Here is a 23,865-nt window from a genome sequence, read left to right on the forward strand (position 1 = left end):
AGAAAATCACACATATAAGACATAATATAGTCACACATGAGCGTTCCTTGTTTGCATCCTGTTTCTATGCAGTACTTCCTGCGGTGGGTGTTGTCTCATCAATGTAACATTACTGACACCTCTGTGTAGGCTCTCAGTCGTACAGGAGTTGTCCATCGAGGAAAAGGCTTCTTGAGACGTCATCTGTACTTCTGTGTAGAAGGCGTCCGACACCTTCTACACAGAAGTACAGATGACGTCTCAAGAAGCCTTGTCCTCGATTACTGACACCTAGTGACCAGTGTAGAATACTACTTCTATATATCGTCACAATACAGTATGTCTGTGAATGTATCTTCTGAATGCCTTACATTTGTACTTTAGCTCATGTAGCCATTTTTATGCCCGCAAATACTTAATTTAAGCCAAAATACGGAGGTTGGCTGTCTCCTCTGGCCTGCCGGCGTCCTGTTTCTAGTTGGGATTGCCTCTCTGCGGCCCCTTGCTGGTCTTCCCGGGGTGGAGGGCTCTGTGGGCTGGCACTTGGGGGTGTGGTCTTTGTGCTGCCTGGCTTTGTGGGCCCGGTGGCTTTCTGGCGGTGTGGGAACGGCCTGGCTATGCGGGGCGGGGCTTGCTGGGTGGAGGGAGGCAGCCCCTCTCCTTTCATGCACTCTCTGTGACATTACACGCTCACACACTCGCGCACCTTTATATACATGAAGACTTGCACACATACAGAGACACCTGTACGTACTTCCCCACATTACTCACTGAGTTAGCCAGGGTGTTATGTTTTTGTTGGTGTTATTACAGCGACGGTGATGTCGGCAATATGATTATAGTTTTTACAATTGTGTGCATTACAGTTATTGTCATTCTGAAAGTACAAACCGTGCCTCGGAGGGGTTTGCTGGCCCACGGGGGCCGGTGTCTTCGGCTATGGGAGCGGGCCCGGGTCGTTCTTCGCAGCTGGATTTGGCGACGCGAGTGTCTTCAAAGGACCGCGGGCTGCGGGTTTTTGTGGCTGTCGTGGTTTGTTGTGTTGAGAGAGGATGTTTTGTGTCTGAGGAAGTGGGGAGGTCCCACACGATCGACGCCATGTTTGCTTACGAGACGTGCTTAAACACGTCACACCTAGGCGAAAAGGGGCGCTTAATTTGAACACCCTGACCCACCGACAGCAATGTGAGCAATATTTAATGTCGGCTTTATGGGTATGGCGCCATAATTACTCATATCGGTACCCCTACGGTTGACTGCTCCGCGTGTTCTCATTATAATACTAACTACTCTCCCTTTTCACTCAATTGCGTGTATCAACATGGACGTCTGCATTCCCAATGGGTCGCACGGCCCAAGCCACGAGGAAGACAGGTCTCTATACTTTCACACATTCAATTCAAGATATATATTTTTTTCTTTACAAAATGGAATAACAAAAAATGACATGTCATACACAAGAGCTGTTTTGGACATTTACAGAAGTCATTTATACACAACTTGATATGAGAACACTTTACATGAAGAGGCACAGAAAAGCAACCGCACTAACAAAAAAATTGTGATGACGAGGCAGCATTGTGCTACTTCTGGTAAAGCGCCAACATCGTGTTACACACCGAGCATCTTTTTCAACACTATTAAACACTGGCTCTTTGTAGTTCACTCAAATTTGACATACGCGCCACTGAAACATTTACACACAAAATGTTTTTTTTGTTGTTTTGTGTAACTCACTCTCCGAACAAGAATAATTGTCATTTGTTTTAACACGACTGTTAAGTACCAAAAAAAAAATAAAAAATCAGCTCGGACATTGGATAGGTCCAACCTACATGAAGTCCTACCCTCTTCTACTACACAGGCTTGGCTCCTCAACTAGGAGTGGTAGTGTGGTGAGTAGCAGTCGTTGTACTGTAGTTTGGGAAAACAATGGCCGTGATGGTCTGTCAAAGAGAGACTGGGGTGCATAGATGTTACTGACTTATTCCCCACGCCTCACTAAGGCAGTTTATTTTCTCTTCCACGTTCTCTTTCAGAGAACAGTCCATGTGAGGAGAGGGGTACTGGCACACAAACCCAAAATTAGATGCGCTACGCATGTTCTTCATGGTCCTTTCTTGTGCAAATTCCGATGTAAACAAAGACGATCGTAGGTTGGGGGTGGGATATGAGCCTTGACAAACTGCTCCTTTTAACACAATGGTGGAATAAATAAGAGGGTGCGAGAACGAAACTGCCAAGTTTCCTGTGCTTTGTGTTGCCTTTTTGGAGTCCAGCGACTTGTGCCCACTGTGGCAGCTTCGAATGTGCTTCAAAGTTCAGCTGGTCTGGACGCGGTTCCACCTGCTGAAGGTCATGCTTGCTATTGCCTTGTGAGTGTGAGCAGTCATCCATCACTTAGAAAAAGAAAAGTACAAAATATAGAACACACCCCCGCCTAGCCTTCGACTATGTAAGACAGAACTGTATTCACTTAACATTTTTTTTTTTATCTTTTATATCATTGCAGATAGATATGTATATATGTACACATTAAGGCCTGCAAGACCGTTGAAAGATAAAAGGACCCTTCATGAAGTGGCACAGTTACTTCTTGTCTTCTTATAGCAACAATTCGTCTACACAAATACAGGATTCTGATCATACGACATTCCAGGTGATTGCACCTTCCGTTCAGGAGGGTCTGTGGATGCTTGGGTGAGCTGAGCTCCTCTTGTTAGTGTGTCAGTACACCCAGGACACTGGGACCCACTGAGGGGTGTTGCACGCCAGCTCCACAGACTCCTCCAGCAGACGCAATGTGTCATCTATCTCGTTGTTAATGATGGTCTGGTCAAAGTAGTGAGCATACGTTTGCTGCAGCATCTCCGACTCTTGCTGGAGCCGCTGCAGGGAGTCGTCCTAACGAAAAAACACAAACATCAAACGCATTAACACATCGCGAAGGCAAGAGGAGGAGGCGATGCCGGTCAGTCTGCAGGCAGAGGGAGATTCATTGCCAAGCACTGCTGACTAAAACAAAAGCTAAAAGAAGGCTCTTAGGATTGGACGTAGCACAACAGGCAATTCATACTTACAGGCAGTTTCCGACACCACTTGGGAACCTCCAGTGCAAATGGTGCAAATGGGAAAAAAGGCATGCCAAAGAAAAGATAAACATGCTTAAAGAAAAGAGTGTAGGTGATAAACACGTTGAGGAAAGACAACATGTATCGCACCATGTTAGTGAGCACACACACACACGGATACCAAGTTTTAGCAGGAGCAAACACACTGTACCTCGGTCATGCCCGGTGTTATAGTCGGAGCTGCGATGAAGACGACAAACGGAGCAAACTCAGCTGTCCTGAGGATCTTTAGCGCCTGAAGAGAGACATAGCGACAGTGTTATTATGTAGAGCTCATTTCTGGTCTCGCACCTTGTCCTGTCCTTGATATTTGGAGATTCCTGTGCAACAAGTAAGACACTGTTCTACTGGCCTCAGGGACACCCCTGGCCAAATTTGTGTCAAAAGCACACACAGAATGTCTGTATCACGAACAGATGTGCTGCCTGGAATTCTGGGCCCAATTTGGGGGCTTCAATTTAAAAATGGCTAAATAAACCAAAATACAAATATAAGGCATTCAGAAGACGCATTCAAAGATGTAACATGTGCCGTAAATTCCCGACTATTCAGCGCACCTGAATATAAGCTGCGCCCACCAAATTCAAAATGAAAAAAAACATGTTGTACATACAGTGGTCTGAAAAAGTGTTTGCTCCTTCCTGATTTTTTATTTTTTTTCGCATGTTTGTCACACTTAAATGTTTCAGATCATCAAACAAATTCAAAGCTTAGGCAATGACAACACAACTGAACACAAAATGCAGTTTTTAAATGAAACGTTTTATTCAGGGAGAAAAAAAATCCTAATCTACATGAGCACAAGTCTTTATGTTTTAAATGGATTATTTTCGCTTATTGTGTCTACTATATTATATCATATTAGTAATACGAGTGTAAAAGTGACTACAGGGATGTTATTTCATGTCTATAGAGCTCTAATAATGTTGAAAAAATACAGTTTATAAATGTGGAACTTATCACAGTCTGGTCTGGGACCAATTAACCGCAATAAACAAGGGATTACTGTACATTATTTCTAGTGCAAAATAAGCATAACTTAAAAAAAAAAAAACACGTCCGAGGCTGGGATCTGCAATAAAAGGCAGCAGCTGTACCATTACACCACCAAGGACTGTCAGGTGAGCGGGTGAGTTCAGCCGTTTTATTCTCTTATTCTGCTGCATTGCTGTCGTCAACAAGCACGATTTCAGATAACTCGCCTCTTTTTTTTTTCTCTCCTGCCTCGGGTGGACTCAACACCCGTGTGCATCCTTTGCATATGTCCTGAAGACCCCCTTGCACACAATAGTGCCCCCCATGGTTCGTGGGGCCCTACGTACAGCCTGTGTTCTACGTGTAGTTCCAATGCTGAAACACTGACAAAACCCTAAGACACAATTATGTGGTGTTATAACTCTGAATTCAACCTAAAAATAATGGAAAATATGGTTGAAGGTTGAATAACAGTATCCAAAACAAGCACTCAAAAAAAAAGTGTTTCCACATCAGATCTCCCTTGCTTGCATGCCTCCTAGTCGGTATTCTTCAAATAGCTTACCTGCTTCCGAATTTCGATAATTAAATATGCAATTCTTTACTCAAACATTGCCTGTACATTTGTGATCATTTGACCGCTGGATCAATTTTCCTTCCATTACTTCTTAAAGCAGGGGTGCCCATTCCATCGATCGCGAGCTACCGGTCAATTGAATAAACAGGACTTTTTAGATGTCATATGACATCAGTCAGCTGACATGAAGCTCCCCCTCTGATTCGCTCTTGCTCCCCCGCGGCAATGCTGAACAGACGTCGTCTCAAACTGCACACAGAGATGCGACCTTCGATTATGGATAAACGAACTGAGCGGTAGGACGCCTATATCTATAACAAAAGATATCCGTTCACTTGAGGATAGTTAAGTAGAAAGAAATTGAATTGTTGGAGGGCTTTGCTTCGCGCCATGAACTCCACTATAGAAACGCGTGTTTTTTGACTCTTCCCTTTCTTAATCTATCGTCTCATGATGAATCGGAAAATGTGCCCGTTGCTGAAAGCTTTTCAATATGTTGCCTTGACTTCGGCTGCATTGCCTTTTGCATAATAGTTTTCATTTCTTGTACATCGGGAATGTTTGATGGCAAATGCCAACTGGACGTAAGACATGGCGAACGCTGCGTAGCTATTCTGACTGACATATTACTTGCTTATGCACACAACTATTGAGGAATTCTGTGTAATTATCTTTATTGCCACATTGAATTGAACTGTCAATTATTTGTGAATGATATCAACTACTTTGATTACCTGTAAACTTTGAAACTGTGAATGTGAAATATTAATCATTAGTATTTAGTATAGGAGCTTAAAAGGTTTACCGGTTAAATTTTATATATGTTTTATAGTAAGAGGTGGAACATCCTTGAAGGGATTGTTTCCTAGTTCTGGGGGTGCCCTCGTTGCGGTTCACAAAGTGTGGTGCACTTTACCTGCGGCTCAACATCTAGAATGGAGATCATGCCCTGAGTGTGGATCTGCCTGATGGTCTCCAGCCTGGTTCCGTACATGGCATCCTCATGGCTGCCATACTCCAAGTAGTCGTTGTTGCTGATGTCCTGCATCATCTGGTCGTGAGACACAAAGTAGTAGTTCTTTCCATTTTCCTCATCCTTCTTTGGAGGCCGAGTCGTGTCTGATGGCGACATGAGGAAAGAGGTCATCTTTGGAGTTTGAGCGTCACACAACTGTGCATGAATCACGTCTGTGTAATGCAAACTGTTTTTTTTCTTACGAGGGATGGGGTAGGCGAAGCGGTCGGGGTGTTTAGTGATAAGCGTGTTCTTGATATGCCTCCTGCCAACGCCGTGCGCACCTGCATCAAAGTGCAGACGGTGGTGTGAAAAATCTCCATCACTGTTAATGCTGGAAGGGAGACTTAACTCACCGAGCAAAACCAGTGTTTTCCTCTTGAAAGAGGGCAGTTTTACCACCTCCTCATATGTGACCAGATCTAGTTGATCAAACACTGGCAGAGTAGAGGAGAAATGCTTTGAAGATCTTAAAAAGTATTCAAAGCAGTGCAAATCCTATAAAACGGTTAGGAAAGTCTGTCCAAACTAGAAGATTTTTACAATAGGATGCAACTTGTCTTTTCACTGATCACAAAAAACTGTTATATGCATTCAAAGGTCAAGCAGATATTAGGGAGAGAAACAACAAGTACAGTATAAAAGCAGAGAGGAAGAGAAAGAAAACTCAGAAGCCAGCCGTCTGGAGTTACTTACATGCAGCCAAGTCATTGGGTATGAGACAGCATGAAACATGGGCAGAGGGTGGGAGGGCAAGGGTTAATAAAAACACAGTCAAATAAAAAGGACACAAAAATGTTGCACCCAAAGCAGTAAGTCCATTAGTTAGTCAAGGTAACACTGAGGGAGCTGAAGGTCTCAAAAGGGAAGAAGCAACATGCCACACTGGACACAAGTCATAGTGCAACAGCATGATCTTGACAACCAAGATTAACTGTGCAATGGCATTGTACCAAATGGGATCAAGTACAACTGCTAGCATAGTGTGGTCTCTAGAAGCATTCAACCAGTGAGGCCAATTCCCTTATGTTTGTTATAGCCTGAAAACATTTGGGTTCGACATCAACGGACGACTATGAGACCAGAGAGCAACATTTGAGCTTTTATTTCCAGGTGTTTACATCTGGATCAGATACACAACCTAGAAGATAGCACTTCTTTTTTTAATCCATACGTTTTTCATGTCAGCAAAAGTATTGGAAGATGTGACTGATGTGTTTTGCTGGCCAGGTGTGGCCTATTACATTACTTATTCAATTAATAAATAGCACTGAATGCCGACGCCGAGTTTCAGATTTAGCCTGAGACTCACAGTTATGTGAGAGCAAACGCAATCAGGCCAGACCAAGGCTCAGATTTAAAGACACTGTAAAAAGAAATTTGAAGAAGGTCGCTATAGACAGGAGTTCAGGCTAAGGACAGAGCTGCATGGATTAATCTGATCAGACCTAAATGAAACAGTCACTGCCGCCCGTGACAGACTGCTATGCGGATAGGTTTTGCACTGTGTAGACTGCATTTAGAGGTGAAAACAACATGAAAAGCAGAGAGCTGTCTAGGGGTGAAAAACACACAATTGTAAATCTAAAAGAAGATGGAAAATCAATCAGAACCATTGCATAAACATCGGTCATTGCTCCAGTATGACCATTTGGAATGTCCTGAAGAAGAAAGAAACCACTGGTGTACTAAGCAGCAGACATCCAACAGGTAGACCGAGAAAAATATCAACAGTTGATGACAGGAAGAAAGATCCTAAAACAACTCTTAGTGACATCAGCAACAATCTGCAGAGGGCAGCGGTGAAGGTATGATCTTTAGTCAAATGGTCTTTCACTTGTATAGTGCTTTTCCAATCCCACTCCACTCAAAGCACTTTGACACTGCTAGCACATTTACAGTACCTACTGACAACACAGCATCTTGCCCAAGGCCACTTCGACCACTCTACCACCTGAGCCATGCCGGCCCCGGTATCACTAGCTATTGTTCATAGAAGACTGTGTGAACAAAAGTACAGTGGCTACACCATAAGATGGTTAAGAGGCTGGAATTGACCAAAAAGTACAAAACTAAGTATGGACATTCAGTGTTATTTACTGAATGACTAACCAAGGTACTAAGACAAACCTGGGCAAAAAAAACACCAGTCAGTCACGCCCCAATACTTTTACTCACAAGAAAAATGGTTGGGCTCAAAAAAAAGTTGTGCATCCGATCCAGATGTAAATACCAGGAAATAAAAGCTGAAATGTTTGCGTCTGGTCTTATGCAGTCATAAACAAAAAATATTGGCATGAATTTATACAGCTGTGACAAAAACCATTGCATGCCAATGTTTTTGGCCATGACTGTAGTCGTCTTTTGCTGTAAAACCCAAATTTCTTCAGTCTTCGGCCAAAACGGTTCCAATACAACTGAAGGGCACTGTGTCGCCTTAGAATGGGTTCTATCCTCTCTGCTGTTTACTTTATCAACTGTGTACTGTGACATAATAAAACATGTGGCTTACCTGCGTTGTGCTTGGCCAAGTACTTGTCTTTATACTGTTTTTTCTTCTTGCCAAACCACGTGCAGCTGGCTTGCTGTTCCTGTTTGGTCTTCTCCATTGCTATACATGCCACACGCCTGTAAACACCACAGGGACTCGCTGGTGAGGTCTTGGCAAAACTGGCAAGTGCGATGGCAACTTTGCACGGTCATATTGTCACTCACCACTCCTGCAGCTCTGGCGAAGGGATGAGGCCTGCTGTGCCATTCTTAGTATTCTCCAGCTTCCCCTGCCACCAGTTGTGGTCATCCTTGGAGATAATCTGAATGATGTCACCCACCCTGAAGCGTATGCCTGCTTCTTTACAAGGTATGAGGTCATCTTTTGCCGGGTCGTACTCAAACTGAGCACGGACATAGATCTGCAGGGGACAGAGCAGTCAGACCCAACATTTGTTAGTGATGGCACGGTGATGGGCGACAATATGAGGGAGCTAGGTCAAGCTGCCCATATGAGAGTTGAGAGGCTGCTAGATCAGCAACATCTAACAAATGCACAGCCAGCAGGGGTTAATAGGTTAATCAAAAACCTCAATGTGACGGCGGCAAAGGAAACAGAAGTGTAGCTAGAATGCAGCCTACCAGCTGACTGATGGGGCACACATACTGTATCACTATGGTGAGGGGCAGTGCTTTGTGACAGGGGTGGGGTGAGGCTGGATCTACTTCTACAGGGTTCCTCTAGGAGACATCTTACCTTGATGGACAATTTGTCCTTGATAGCAGGTCTGGAGATCTATGGGGTTGAGAGTATCACACACTTACACATAAATCATGCAACAGAATACGCTGTGGGACACAAACACAAGGTGTGCTGAGGGACTCACTCAACTGCACATTTGACATATGATATTGTCGGTAATGTGTGCATGTCACCTTTGAGCATGGTTACGTTAATCATGCTGCTCACAAATGCAATGCACAGTAATCCCTCGCCACTTCAAGCTTCACTCTATCACGGTCTTTCAAAAGTTTATTACTAAATCATGCTAACTCATGGTTGAATACGGCCTACTACTAGTCCAGAAATATGCATATTTAAGCAAATGTTATGTATTTTGTTATGTTATGTATTTTTTTTTTTTTACTAAAATACAAATATAAGGCACTCATGTAGATACTGTGTAGTATCGTCCACTGGTAACTAGGTGTCAGTAATGTTACTGTAATGTACACACACAAGTCTGTTTTCTGTATTAAGTTCACTATATCTCAGGGTCTTGTTCACGAGCGAGGGAAGGTTGGAGCCTGAGGTCAGAATTTACAGGTCGTTCTATGTTCCCGGGAGAAGGCCCCGGGGCAGGCCTAGGACACACTGGAGGGATTATGTCTCACAGCTAGCCTGGGAACACCTTGGGGTCCTCCCAGTGGAACTGGAAGAGGTGGCCGGGGACGAGGAAGTCCGACTGAGACTGCTGCCCCCGTGACCCGGACCCGGATAAGTGGAAGAAAATACAATGGAATGGAAAAAAAAATCTACTATATTGGGTCACAGGAGTAGAAATATGACTCTTGGGCAGTTATTTCATGTCTAGAGGTCTCTAATAATCTTAAATACCGTATTTAGAAGGTCCTAAAGAGGTTTTCTTTGCTTTAACTACGAAAATATTCCATTTATAAATAAAGAATCCTACTTTGCGGAAATTCACTTATCACAGTCAGGTCTGGAAGCAATTGACGGAGATAAAGAAGGGATTACTGTACTGAGGATCGCATTTACAGGTGAAGATGTGACAGACAAACTGCTGTTCATTAGGTTCCTTTACTTGTCAAGCCACTATAGCCTTCCAAACACGTGGTATTCAAATTTTCATGGGAGCCTTAAGCGCCATCAAGCTAAGGCTCAATGTCATGAGTCCAAGACGAGAGTTAAAGAAATGTAGTACAGTAATGGTTATGGTAGATGCACATACATGCACATTAGAAGACAGTAAGTTGGTCCTATTAGCAGTTCTTGCGGACACAAAAGCAGAAGATGACTGGAGGCCTGCCATAAAACTCACCTGACGACCTTTGGGCTGAATTGTTGCTGGTAGATCCTATTGGAGAACCAATATAGTCTTGTGAATATTGACAGCCCTCCTACTTACTAATACCATAAATTCCGGCGTATAAGCCGCAACTTTTTTCTTAAACTTTGAACCGTGTGGCTTTGTACAGCGGTGCGGCTAATCTATGGCTAAATTCTAATCTCGTGACATCTCCTTTACTTCAGAACTCCTACTAATCGTTTAAATACTGTGCCGCTCGCGAGTCAGTGAGGAAACGATAGCTCTTTCTTTGGCAGGAGCCAATCACGAGCTATCAGCGCACTCAAAATGAGCTTGTCAACCCATTGGACATCGTAGGAGGTCATTCTATATAACAGTATAACAACTGACTCACTGTGTCATCTTACTGAGAACAACATTAAATCCATCACATAGCAACTTAACACTCCCAAAAGTATACCTCAGAAATATACAAACATGTACCAATACTAGGGCTGTAACGATTCGTTTTAATAACGATTCCATTCACATCACGATTCGTGGTTGCCGATACGATTCAAGGACAATATTGGTTCATTTAGAACTATACGATGCGAAACGATTCAGTAACTTTAAATCGATCCAGTAACTTTTTAGCCAAAAAATTCAACCAGTGTGAATGTGAAATAAATACTAGGATGCTGGACAGTTGAGGTGAAGTTTCCTAGATTCCAGTTGTTTTTTGTAAGGGAATCAGGTATGAATGATTAATAATTCTGACGTATTTATGCGCCACAATATGTCATTCTATGATGTGAACGTGTGCGGCTTATACACCGGCACGGCTTATACACCAGAATTTACGGTACTTCAATTTACTTTTTTATCCACTTACTACACTTAGAATTTTGATGTTACTTGAGCTAGATTACATGAATTAAGGCAGTTGACTGGGTAGGAACACGTACCAGGATGGAACTGGTGACGCTTGCATGACCATTCGCAGCCGAATGTTGAGATAAATCTGGTGACTCTTTCTGCAACACAAACTTTCTCATGATTTTGTTTTCTTTAGCCCACATACAAAGGTGTGTGAACAGACCCGGTAATGGTTCTACCAAGACTTACCTCACAAGACTTGGACTGGGACCTGTAACTTGGTACAATCTTGAACGTGATGCTTCCCCTCATCTCTCTCTGTGGATATCAATGACAAACACTCCAAACATGAATTTGACATGAAACATTTAAGGAAAGAGTCCACGCTCTAGCCGAGTGGTTCCTAAACTTTTCACAGTCGCGTACGCCTTCAGACATCTGACTGGAAGTCATGTACCTACCCCATACTCCTGCACACTTAATTGCACATTAATTCAATACGAGGCTTATTACTGAGCCAAATGGACATATGAGAACATATAGCATGAGATTATGCACAAAGCAAAAATGCACAGCAGCGCAAAGATAATATTATTAAACCTAACCTCTATGCATTTATGCACTGCATTAACATTTGTGAACAAGCACAAGGTGAAAGGAAGAATAGAAAATACACATCTGTCACACATTCATATTAGTGAAAGCATAAAAAATCTAAACCTACATGGCTCTGTGTGAAAAAGTGATTGACTAGTGATTCATTACTGCTGTTAACGTGCTATTAGCCCTACTAATAATGCATCTTTTCGGGCGTTGCGGCCACTTTGTTCAGCTGTCCTTGAACACGCTATAGTTGTGTGCAGGGTGACGCAGACAGCCCATGTGTACGGCTTTCTCCGACGCTGCACAGACAGACGTGTATTTTCTATTCTTCCTTTCACCTCCTCCTTGTTCACAAATGTGAACGCTGTGCGGAAACGCATAGAGGTGAGGTTTAGTATTTTTCTTAACCCTGTGCTAATCTTCAAAACCAATCTCAAAAGGTCTGTGACCAACTGTAGCATTTTTTTTAGCCTTTTTAATGTTCTGTGTTTATTTTTGTCTTTTCTTGTTTATTGTGCATTGTTTTCATTTTGTTGATTGTTTTATTTGTTATTTTCCCTGGGGACTACAGATGGAAACTAGCAATTGTGCTATAATCTAGCATTTTAACGTCCGTATTGGTTGCAGATGACCATTAATATGTATTGTCCCTAATAAATAAATAATTTGATTTTTGTTTGGTGCATAATCCCATGCTATTGTAGCTCATGTCCTTTGAGCTCCGTAATAAACCTTGTATTGAGTTAACGTCCATATTGACTTCTGTAAGTTATGTGCCTTTGTCTTCACTATTATTCAGTAATATTACTTGCATTATTTTACTGATTATTCTTTGTACGCCATGTTGTTGCAGACCATGTTTTTTATGCTTTTTTTAAGTGTGGAGAATTTGGGGGTAAGATGGCTTCAGGTCAACTGACTGAAGGGGTAAGGGGTACAAAATGTAACTCGCTTACTTACCAGCATTTTTTGGAGCTGTTCTACAGTTTGATTGGCGACACTGATGCCATTAATCTCTCTGATTTCATCTCCTACATGCAAAGTCCCTAAAGCAGAGGCCAAAAAAAATGAGCCCATATGCATGACATGATACGAGCAAATAAAATAAAACGGGAGCTGACCTTGTCGATGAATCATTCCACCGTGCATGATTCTGGCTACGATGCAGTGGTTGAGCTCGTTCATTTTAAGAGTAATGCCCTGTGGAAGACAAGCAGCAGGTCAGAGAGATGTATTTTTTCTTGTGAAGTGGCTGAGGTGAATGCAGCTATGGCCAAGGTCGAAGCATGTGTTTGTCATTTTACTTTTACGATGCTTTCATATCAGGTGTTTTTGTGTGTGTGTGTGTGTGTGTGTGTGTGTGTGTATCTGCACACCATGGCCTCGTCTGTGTTCTTCTGGAACTGCACTAGGCGAACTCTGGTAACGTTCTCAAGGTCCATGTCACCGTTGGTGCTGTCTGGCGAGTCTCCGTTCAGGTAAGGGGAAGTCGGCGGCGGGGTCACCCTCAGCGCCTCGTCGCTGTAAACTTCATGGGCCACCACATCGTGGGTCTGCAGCAGAGCCTGAGTGCCAACACGGAAACCCGGTCACACTAAAAGCATTAATGCTGAGCTAAAGAACAGCACATGCACCATTACAGTATGTGTGTCAGTGGAGGGCTTTAAAGAGTGTGGCTTACACTAATCCTCCGAGGCCACTCAACATGTCACTGACCCATTGTATGTTTTTACAAACACGTCTACTACAGTGGCTGCCGTAGCCAAGTGCTCACATGTGCCCGTCGGTACAGCAGCATGCTTGCTGCTGCCTCTTTTTAAAGCATTTCAGTTTAGACAAACATGAACGTGAAAGAAGAAAGCGATTGTTTATGTGCAAACAATCAACAATGAATTTCTAACTTGCATACTCAAGGAAAGCTGACAACTCCAAATCTGATGAAACACTCTGGAGCACTTGCCAGAACTATACAGCAGGATTACGTATTACGCCAGCATGTGTGAAACAAGTAGTGTGCCTGAGACCACAAGGCAATGTGGGCTAATTGGATAAAACCAGACCAAAAGTGTGTCACAATAGTGTACTTCAAACAAACGGAAACACTTAACTGTTTGGACCTTAAATCAAAAATAAATGACATGTGTGAATGCTTGATAAGCATTCACACAATAACCTACAAACTTTCAGCTATGCATTCCATGAAACACTGCAGCACAGAAAGATTATAAAAAATAGCCCACCTTCAACATGAAACCCTCGTGCCTCAGTCTTCATCCTCTGAGTCAGTCCATAATATTTTCCCCGGTTGTGTTTCAGCCGAGAGGCCCGTCAGATGAAACAATCCACTCGACAATAGACTTTCTGTCATGACTTCTGTCTCCACGCGTTTCTACTCCTAACCTCGATCACGCAGCTCAGGTGCTAAGCAGCTTTGCGGCCAGAAGAGTTATACGGATTCTTAACAGCCCCTTACTTCTGACACAACAGCTTGTAACTACATGCACGGCCGCACGCACACACAAAGCAAATAATAATGACACCTGTCAATCATATTAAAAGATGATGTCTTATTTTTTTGCATGTTTGTCACATTTAAATGTTTCAGATCATCAAACAAATTTAAACATTAGTCAATGACAGCAACACTGAACACAAAATGCAGTTTTTAAATAGATATAGATAGATGCAAACGATAAACAACAGGGTCCTACATTATCTATTATGCAGTTTTTAAATGCAGTTTTTTTTTATTATTAAGGAAAATAAAAATAATAATAATAAAATACAATAATCCAAAGCAACATGGCCCTGTGTGAAAAAGTGATTGCCCCCTAAACCTAATAACTGGCTGTGCCCCCCTTAGCAGCAACAACTGCAATCAACTTGCAATGAGTCTCTTCCAGCGTTGTGGAACAAATTTTGTCCCACTTATCTTTGCAGAATTGTTGTCATTCAGCCACATTGGAGGCTTTTCGAGCATGAAGCGCCTTTTTAAGGTCATGCCACAGCATCTCAATAGAATTCAGGTCAGGACTTTGACTAGGCCACTCCAAAGTCTTTGTTTTGTTGTTCTTCAGCCATTCAGAGGTGGACTTGCTGGTGTGTTTTGGATCATTGTCCTTCTGCAGAACCCAAGTTGCTTTCAGCTTGAGATCACCAACAGATGGCCGAACATTCTCCTTCAGCAGAATTCATGCTTCCATTTATCACAGCAAGTCTTCCAGGTCTTGAAGCAGCAAAACAGCCCCCAACCATCACACTACCACCACCATATTTTACTGTTGGTATGATGTTCTTTTTCTGAAATGTGGTGTTACTTTTACATCAGATGTAATGGGACACACCTTCCAAAAAGTTTAACTTTTGTCTCATCAAACCACAGAGTATTTTCCCAAAGGTCTTGGGGATCATCAAGATGTTTTCTGGCAAAATTGAAACAAGCCTTACTTTTTTTTTTGTTCAGCAGTGGTTTTGGTCTTGGAACTCTGCCATGCAGGCTGTTTTTGCCCAGCGTCTTTCTTATGGTGAAGTCATGAACACTGACCTTAACTGAGGCAAGTGAAGCCTGCAGTTCTTTGGATGTTGTTGTCTTGTGTTTTTTGACCTCTTAGATGAGTTGTGGCGGCGCTCTTGGGGTCATTTTGGTTGGTCGGCCACTCCTGGGAAGGTTCACCACTGTTCCATGTTTTGGCCATTTGTGGATAATGGCTCTCACTGTAGTTTGCTAGAGTCCCACAGCTTTGGAAATGGCTTTATAACCTTTTCAACGTTAATTAATTAATCTCACTTAAGTTATGTTTTAACAGGGAGGGGCAATCACTTTTTCACACAGGGTCATGTAGTTTGGATTTCTTTCTCCCTTAGTTATATATATATATATATATATATATATATATATATTTTTTTTTTTTATATATATATTTTTTTTTAAACTGCATTTCATGTTCAGTTGTGTTGTCGTTGACTAATATTTAAATTTGTTTGATGATCTGAAACATTTAAGTGTGTAAACATGCAAACCAATAAGGACTCAGGAAGAGGGCAAACACTTATTCACGCCACTGTATGTGTGTGTTTGTGTGTCACCATGAAGTGTGGCTGTGTAAGGATCCTCCTCAGCTCCTTCGCCTCTGCGTTGTCTGGATAACAGGAGATTGTTTCCAGTACCTGCAGAGGAAATGATAAAGCCGTGATTAATAGCGCTGACACCAAGACACACAACAACATGTTCATGTTCATCATTTGAGGCTTGCATGAAGCTTACTTCTTTGGCTCGCTGCACTCCATCACTGGAAGGATTTCGAATCTGTGGAGATGACCTGGTGTTGATTTTGTCATACAACTGCAACACAAACAGCAGCACATTTAAGCCACACTTTTCAAAAAATATATAAATTAATAAATCATGCTGTTTCATGGTTGAATACGGCCTATTAGTAGTCAAAACAAATATTTAAAAAATGCATATTTAAGCAAATGTTTGGTATTTTCTGCTTAAATTAAGCGTTTTCAAGCATAAAAACTGCAAAATTAGCTAAAATACAAATATAAGGCATTCAGAAAATGCATTTAAAAATGTAATATTGATGATAAGTAACATTCTACACTGGTCCCTCATTATTAGTAATATTACTGTAATGTGTGGTGAGACACAAGTACCAGACTTGATCACCGGAACAACCGGCTTTTATTTCAGGTTTGAATTATCTCACGACAGACACAATAATAACCCGTACCAAACTAAAACTCAACTCTGAAGCCTCAACGTCACTGGAGTACTGTAATACGAATACGTGGGAAGTAAATTGTTCAATTTATTTTTTTAGTTAAGATGAAGTTTACATAATAAAATAATAAAAATAATTATCTTTCAATATCAACCACACACAGATAGTGTTTTGAGGACAAGACATAATTAACATAATGACAACAAGAAAGCCAAATTGTTCAGTGACAGCTGAACCAGATGAACGTGATATCCCCTTTGTAGCTTTCCCTTGGGACAAAAACAAGCTCCGAAATAACCGCACTGCTTGTTTGTTTTAAAAACAAAATGTCACTGTGGGGAAGAAAAAAAAAAATAAAAAATCACATTTGGACTCCGAAGACAAGAAGCTACACGGATCACTCTAGCTAGCTAGCCTAGCTAGAGCTTAGCTACTGTAGCTGCCGCCACTGTTGCAAACTTTTCAGTAAGAAAAGTAGCCATTGGCTGTCCTAGAAGTCGCTGGAGGACGTCATCGTCTAATTTGTGTCACAGTTCCATATGATGTGGTAAAATGCTGTCAGAAAAAAGCATAACCTCACAGGAGAGACAAAAAAATTAACTTGATTCTTGGTATGTTCATTAAAAATTTGCCATCATTTCATCAAAATAACGGCAACACAGTTGGCTTATCAATTACTTCAATTTACTCGAAGAATTGTAAGATAATCCACTTCATTTTACACAAAAAGAGTAGCAATAGACTAACAATAAAATATAAATACACCGTCCTCTTTTATCCAGGCTTACTGAAAATTACGAAACATTTGTGTTTTAGATCTGGCTGTGTGGCTCGATATGGGTGTTGGCAACCCTACTTGACACAGCACACATTTAGTGTTTGCCGCAGCACGGCATGTGATTTTTTTGTGGCTTTGAACGGCTGATCACATGCTTGTTTTTACGGCAATGGGCCGATCGGATCGATCGGACCATCCCGAGTTGAAACCGTATTCAGAAGGTCGTAAACTGGTTTTCTATCCTCTAACTACAAAAATATAACCACTACAAATACGAAATCCTACTTTGCCAAAATTCACTTAACGTGGTCGGGTCTGGAAGCAATTAACCGTGATAAAGGATTACTGTATTAATATTTCATGTTATTATTTGTTTTTTTGTTTTTTTTGGGGGGGGGGGGAGGGGGGGGGTGTGCCATTCTGACAGGCTTTTTTCATTGTCAATCCTGCCTCCCCTGACCGCAAGTCACTGTCAATCTGCCATTTTGGTCTATACGGGACAGAAGTCGGAAGGTATACTCACATCCAACAGGGTGTGGAGATGCTGATCCTGGAATACACTGTGGAGAAAGTCCATATCTTTCTCGCTACAGTCCGTCAAAGCATGAATCTCTTCAAGGCTATCCAAAACCTGCGATACTGCCCCTTTGGAAGAAAAATGCAAAGAAAGTCGGTCGCTCAAAGATAAACTGTACTGCACACACTCTGACAAGTACACAGAGCCATCCCTGCAAACACTTAACACTGCACAAAATGCAAACACTGATCATGGCACATGTACCCACAAAAACAATTACACAACAAACAGGAAAAGAGGACAAACACAATCACACTACAGGCAAAGTCACCATCACCAACAACAAGACACACAAAAAGGTAAACATTCCGAAACGATTTAACCCCAAGTACCTGCTGCATCGCCCGCGCATGCAGCAAAACCAGAGAAACAGTGGCAGTGGTATCAATATGACATCGGAAGAAAGTCAGTTCACAAAGTCATACAGTCAAGAGGATGGTTCACTTTCACACAGTTGGCTAACATACCTGAAAGTATGTTTACAATGTAATCCAACAGCCCTATTGTCATTTTGCTCTGAGTTGTGTTTTTTTTACTTGTCATTTTTGTTATACATGTTTGATTGTCCTCATCTCAAGGAGATAAATACTGAAGAAATGCACACACTTCATCGAAGCATTTCTTAAAAAGGAAAAGAGACAGAGGGGGACACAAACGACAGGGCCCTACATTATCTAACGCTAATGCAACTAAAAAGCCAGTGACGGGACACATGAGGATATCACGCATCAAGGGTCAAAAGATCGGGGGGAAGGGGAATACATACTTTCTGCAGCGAGCAGTCCTAGGAGCAATGCAGCAGAAAAAATAGAGAGACAGACATTAGAGAAAAGATACACAGCCACAGATTGACTTCACAAAAGACAGAAAAGTTTAAAGTCGATGTACAGACCCTTTCCAAAAAATTAGGATGTCATGGAAAAGTTGTTTAATTTCCATAATTCCATTCAAAAAGTTAAACTTTCATAGATTATAGATTCAGGGCCACAATTTAAACGATGTCAATCAATCAATCAATCAAAGTTTATTTATATAGCGCTTTACAATAGCCCACGGGCTCCCAAAGTGCTTCACAATAAGACAAAACATAAGAACACAGCATAAAACATAAACACAAAGTAAACACAGAATAAAAACTCTATAAGAAAATGCTTCAGTGCTGCAGAGTGCTAAAAGCCTTTAAAAGTACATAAAATGGGAGTCAACAAGAACTAAAAATGCATAAAATACAAGACCGCCCTAGTCGGTGTTGAACGCCTGTCTAAAAAAATGAGTTTTCAATTTCGATTTAAAAAGGCCGACTTCAGTAGTGGTGCGAATGTCAGTGGGCAGTTTGTTCCACAGTCTGGGAGCAGCGACGGAGAAACAGCGTTCGCCCCACTGTTTGTATTTTGCCCGTGGGACTTCTAACAGAAGCTGTCCCGAGGAACGGAGGGCCCTGCCGTGATTGCGGATAGTTAAAAGCTCCGACAAGTACGACGGAGCAAGGCCGTTAATGGCATTAAAAACAAATACTAAAATTTTAAAATCGATTCTAAAACGAACTGGAAGCCAGTGGAGTGATGACAGCACCGGGGTGATGTGCTCACGTCTGGGCGTGTTTGTTAAAAACCGGGCAGCAGCGTTCTGGACCAACTGCAGATGCGAAATTGAGGTCTGGCTCAGGCCAACGTAAAGTGCGTTGCAGTAGTCCAGTCTTGTGCTGATGAAAGCATGGATCGCTTTCTCAAGATCCTGCTGACCTAAAAAAGGCTTCACTTTAGCCAGAAGACGGAGCTGAAAGAAGCTCGTCCTAATGACAGAGCTAATCTGTTTGTCGAATTTAAGTCCACTATCGAATATGACCCCAAGATTTTTGACATCAGGTTTAAAAAAGGGGGCCAGAGAGATGAAATTCGCTGCAACAGTGTGTAATGTTGGTGACATACCAAATAAAATACACTCTGTTTTGCTGTCATTTAAATGTAGAAAGTTCTGATCCAGCCACTGCTTTACGTCAGTAATACAATCGAGCAGCCTAGTGGGAGCAGTATTGTCAGTGGGTCTAATAGGCAGATATATCTGCAGGTCGTCAGCATAGAGATGAAAAGACAAATTATGTCTTTCCAAAATTGAACCCAGGGGTAATAAATACAGAGAAAACAGAACAGGGCCAAGGATGGATCCCTGTGGCACCCTGCACGAGAGGGACGCATGGGAGGAGCAGAGGTCACCGATCATAACGGAGAAGCTCCTATTAGCCAGGTATGACCTAAACCACTGGAGAGCAATGCCTTGGATACCGACACAGCGCTCTAGGCGGGATACAAGGACTGCATGGTCAACTGTATCAAAGGCCGCTGTGAGGTCCAGCAGCACCAACACAGCAGGATTCCCAGCATCAACAGACAGGGCAATGTCATTGTGCACCTTTAACAGCGTCGACTCAGTGCTATGTCGGAATCTAAAACCAGACTGGAATTTATCAAGAACACAATTTAAACGATTTCAAGTGTTTATTTGTTTATTTTTATGTAATTTGGGCTTCCAGCTCATAAAACCCACGAAAACAGGAATTCAAAAAATTTGAATACTGTGAAGAAATCACCATTTACGTCTCAGTTTTTGCAGGAAAAAAAAAGAAAGAAATTAGGATCACATCAAATCAATCAAAATATGGTACTTTCAAAACGATATGTCAATCTTCAATACTTGGCTGGGAATCAGCTCTTCTTTGTTGTTGGGTCTGACGCCCCTCATTTTCCTCTTGAGAATACCCCATAGATTCTCAATGGGGTTTAGGTCCGGTGAGTTGGCTGGCCAGTCAAGCACTGTGATGGCATGGGCATCAAACCAGGTTTTGGTGCTTCTGGCGGTATGGGCAGGGGCCAGGTCCTGCTGGAAGATGAAATCTGCATCTCCATACAGATCCTCAGCAGAAGGAATCATGAAGTCCTCTAAAACATTCTGGTAGACTGTTGCGGTGACCTTGGATTTAAGAAAGCAGAGTTTACCAACACCTGCTCCGGACATTGCACCCCAAATCATGACGGACTGTGGATATTTCACACTGGACCTCAGGCAGCTTGGATTCTGTTCCTCACCCGTCTTCCTCCAAACCCTTGGACCTTGATTCCCAAATGAAAGGCACACTTTACTTTCATGGAAAAAGAGGACCTTGGACCATTGGCCAACAGTCCAGTCCTTCTTCTCCTTGGCCCAGTGGAGACGCTTCCTACGTTGGCTCAGGTTCAGAAGTGGCTTGACCCGAGGAACCCGACAGTTGTAGCCCATCTCCCGGATGCGTCTGAATGTGGTGGTTTTTGAAGCTGTGACTCCCGACTCATTCCACTCTTTCTGGATCTCTGCCAGATTCTTGAATCTTCCCTGTTTGATAATCCGCTGAAGCCCACGGTCATCTCTTTTGCTGGTGCATCTTCTCCTGCCACATTTTGCCCTTCCTCTAGACTTTCCATTGATATGCTTGGACACAGCACTCTGTGAACAACCAGCCTCCTTAGCTATGAACTTTTGTGGCTTACCGATCCTATGGAGGGTATCAATAATGGTCTTCTGGCCAGTTGTCATGTCTGCAGTCTTCCCCATATTGAACCCAACTGAGACAATTGAACCAAACTGAAGCAATTTAATGACACCTGGGGAAGCCTGTGCAGGTGATTTGACTTTAGAGGTGATTAGTGTGTGACACTCAGTTCAATTCATGCCCTGCAAAATTTGGGCTGATTTCTTCACAGTATTCTAATTTTTTGAATTCCTGTTTTCGTGGGTTTAATGAGCTGGAAGCCCAAAATATGTAAAAATAAACAAATAAATACTTGAAATCATTTAAACTGTGGGCCCTGAATCTATAATCTATGAAAGTTTAACTTTTTGAATGGAATTATGGAAATTAAACAACTTTTCCATGACATTCTAATTTTTTGGAAAGGGTCTGTATATGAATACAGAGTAAAGATGATAGGAAGAGCAGCGGCAGCAGCAGAGAGGAAAACTAACAATCAGCAGAAGCAGCACAGCCTATTAATAGGCTAGGAAGATTCTGCAATCATGCACTAAGGCCAGCAGAATGTCTGGGACCGCCGACTACAACGACCGACCAGGAACCAGGAAGCGCCACTGGATGACTCAGCAAACCGTGCCCGACTGCATGGAGGAATATTTGGCTCCACATTCAGCAAAGTAGAACCTGTCTCCAGCTGATGAATCGGACATCTTAATGAGCATTTCATATTTTAAAAATTAAAAAATAAAACGCTGCTAATACTGTGTTAATTGCATGTGTTACTGGTGTGTGTGTGTGTGTGCACCCTGCAGCTGTCTTTTAGAAGGAAGTGAGACTTCTTGCTGAGACTGGTTTGTGAGGCTGATATCAGATGCCACAGAAACAGGAAGATCTACCCAGACAGCCTGTGATCACTTTCTTTAAAAAGCAGTTGGCACTTTTTACACAACAAAGATGTATTTGATGACTTGGAATGCATCATAGCACAGAGACAGCGCTCGTAAAAGTTACAACTTCCCTTTTGCCTCAGACAAAAGTCTTGGCTGCATACTGGCCTTGCTACGATGGACCCTCACATTTTATTGTTTTATTGGCATTGAAGGAACTGCCTTGAAATTGGCTGAAATTCGCTTACAGTACATAAATATCACTTATAAGGACTGTGCATGTAAATGTTCCTGGCTAAAACAATAAGATTGTAAAACCCGAAGAAAATGCCTATCCTCTAAAAAAAAAAAAAAAAAAAAAAAGCAGTCTTAGAACATTCACCTGAGGAGGTTGGGTCTTCTGAAAAGTCATGTAGTTCCTCAGGAGGGTCTCCGTAGTAGGAATTAAACTTGTGACTTGATACAGCAGCCAGCACTGCACCCTGGCACACAGTGATGAGAGACGGCAAAGCTTGGAAAGGGCCAGTGGAGAAGACTGGACACATTCACTCCTCATCACTGACACAGAGGGCTACTCTCAACAAGGTGCTGACCTTCAACTTCCTCCTTGCGTTGAATTTTCTCAGCTGTTCCACCGTTTCAGGCAGGTGGATCTTGTAGGCGTACCTGTCCCTTTCCTATGCCAGTACAAACAGCATTAGCGCGTGCACCCGTGACATAACCACGTCTCAAAGTGTGCAATCTTGCCTTCAGCCAAGGATGGTTGAGAGCCTCGTAAACAGTGATCCTCTCTGCAGGGTCTAGCATCAGCATACGCCTCACCAGGTCTTTGGCACTCTCTGAGATGTGGGCCCACTGACGTGGGTTCATCTGTTCTCACACACACACACACACACACAAGCATTGCCATTGGAGCTGTTGTTGGTGTCACGTTTAGAATGAAGAATAGTGCAAAGCTTGTCCTCCTAAACTACTTAAGAAGCTATAAACTGTTGAGAAATGTTGAAAGTAGAGTTTCAGTAAATATGTAACGTATAAATCATATACACTGTGTTCCAAATTATTATGCAACATATATTGTTCTCTGATTTTGCTAAATAGTCAATATAAATTACAGTCATCAAGTACAATTTGAATGTTATTGAAAAAACCTCCCAATGATAACACTATATTCCACATTATTATGCACAACAGAGTTGCAAAGCATTTCACTGGTTGTTAAGAACCGAAAATGGTCATTTATTGATATTTATTGATACATATTTATTTAACATTTTAACAGGCCAAGTTACATGTTAACATAAGATCCCTTCTTTGATATAACCTTCACAATTCCTACATTGAACTTGGGAGTTTTTGGAGTGTTTCCGCTTGAATTTCTTTGCAAGATGTCAGAATAGCCTCCCATGGCTGCTGTTTCGTTGTGATCTGCCTCCCAACCTCAGACTTTTTGACTGACGATGCTCCATAGGTTCCAAACCATGAGTTTCTCTCCTTTTATGCCATAACAGCCAATGACAGAGAGGTAGGTATTCTTTGCATCATGAGATGTACTGTACTTTGCTGAGATCATTTTCACACCTTCAATGACCATAAAGGGCCTACGAGCTCTCTCCCAATCATTAAAATCCAAAACATGACTCAGCCACCTCCTTGCTGACATCACAGCCTTGTTGAGATATGCTGGCCATCCTCTATTTCATCCATCCGGACCA

The 23,865-nt window shown here is 42.2% G+C and overlaps 1 protein-coding gene across 15 annotated transcripts in view; it reads right to left on the reverse strand.

The window, feature by feature from the left end:
• Nucleotides 1-1,232: 1,232 nt before the first annotated feature.
• LOC129181687 (peripheral plasma membrane protein CASK-like) overlaps nt 1,233-23,865 on the reverse strand; it is a 41,093-nt gene continuing 18,460 nt past the window's right edge. Inside the window, exons 8-29 of one of the 15 annotated variants that reach the window (XM_054777201.1) lie at nt 22,898-23,020; nt 22,744-22,827; nt 22,533-22,632; nt 18,528-18,545; nt 17,708-17,829; nt 15,944-16,021; nt 15,766-15,846; nt 13,056-13,244; nt 12,801-12,879; nt 12,640-12,725; nt 11,326-11,394; nt 11,166-11,246; nt 10,231-10,266; nt 8,925-8,963; nt 8,393-8,589; nt 8,190-8,305; nt 6,034-6,114; nt 5,881-5,961; nt 5,579-5,781; nt 3,262-3,345; nt 3,060-3,086; nt 1,233-2,883 (exon numbers count right to left, since the gene is read on the reverse strand). In XM_054777201.1, coding sequence (XP_054633176.1) covers nt 2,707-2,883; nt 3,060-3,086; nt 3,262-3,345; nt 5,579-5,781; nt 5,881-5,961; nt 6,034-6,114; nt 8,190-8,305; nt 8,393-8,589; nt 8,925-8,963; nt 10,231-10,266; nt 11,166-11,246; nt 11,326-11,394; nt 12,640-12,725; nt 12,801-12,879; nt 13,056-13,244; nt 15,766-15,846; nt 15,944-16,021; nt 17,708-17,829; nt 18,528-18,545; nt 22,533-22,632; nt 22,744-22,827; nt 22,898-23,020 — 2,151 coding nt within the window. In that variant the 3' untranslated portion in view covers nt 1,233-2,706. The other 14 variants (XM_054777217.1, XM_054777210.1, XM_054777254.1 and 11 more) reach the window with 14 other exon arrangements.

Source organism: Dunckerocampus dactyliophorus, chromosome 1 (genome assembly GCF_027744805.1).
Source record: "Dunckerocampus dactyliophorus isolate RoL2022-P2 chromosome 1, RoL_Ddac_1.1, whole genome shotgun sequence".
Taxonomy (NCBI): domain Eukaryota; kingdom Metazoa; phylum Chordata; class Actinopteri; order Syngnathiformes; family Syngnathidae; genus Dunckerocampus; species Dunckerocampus dactyliophorus.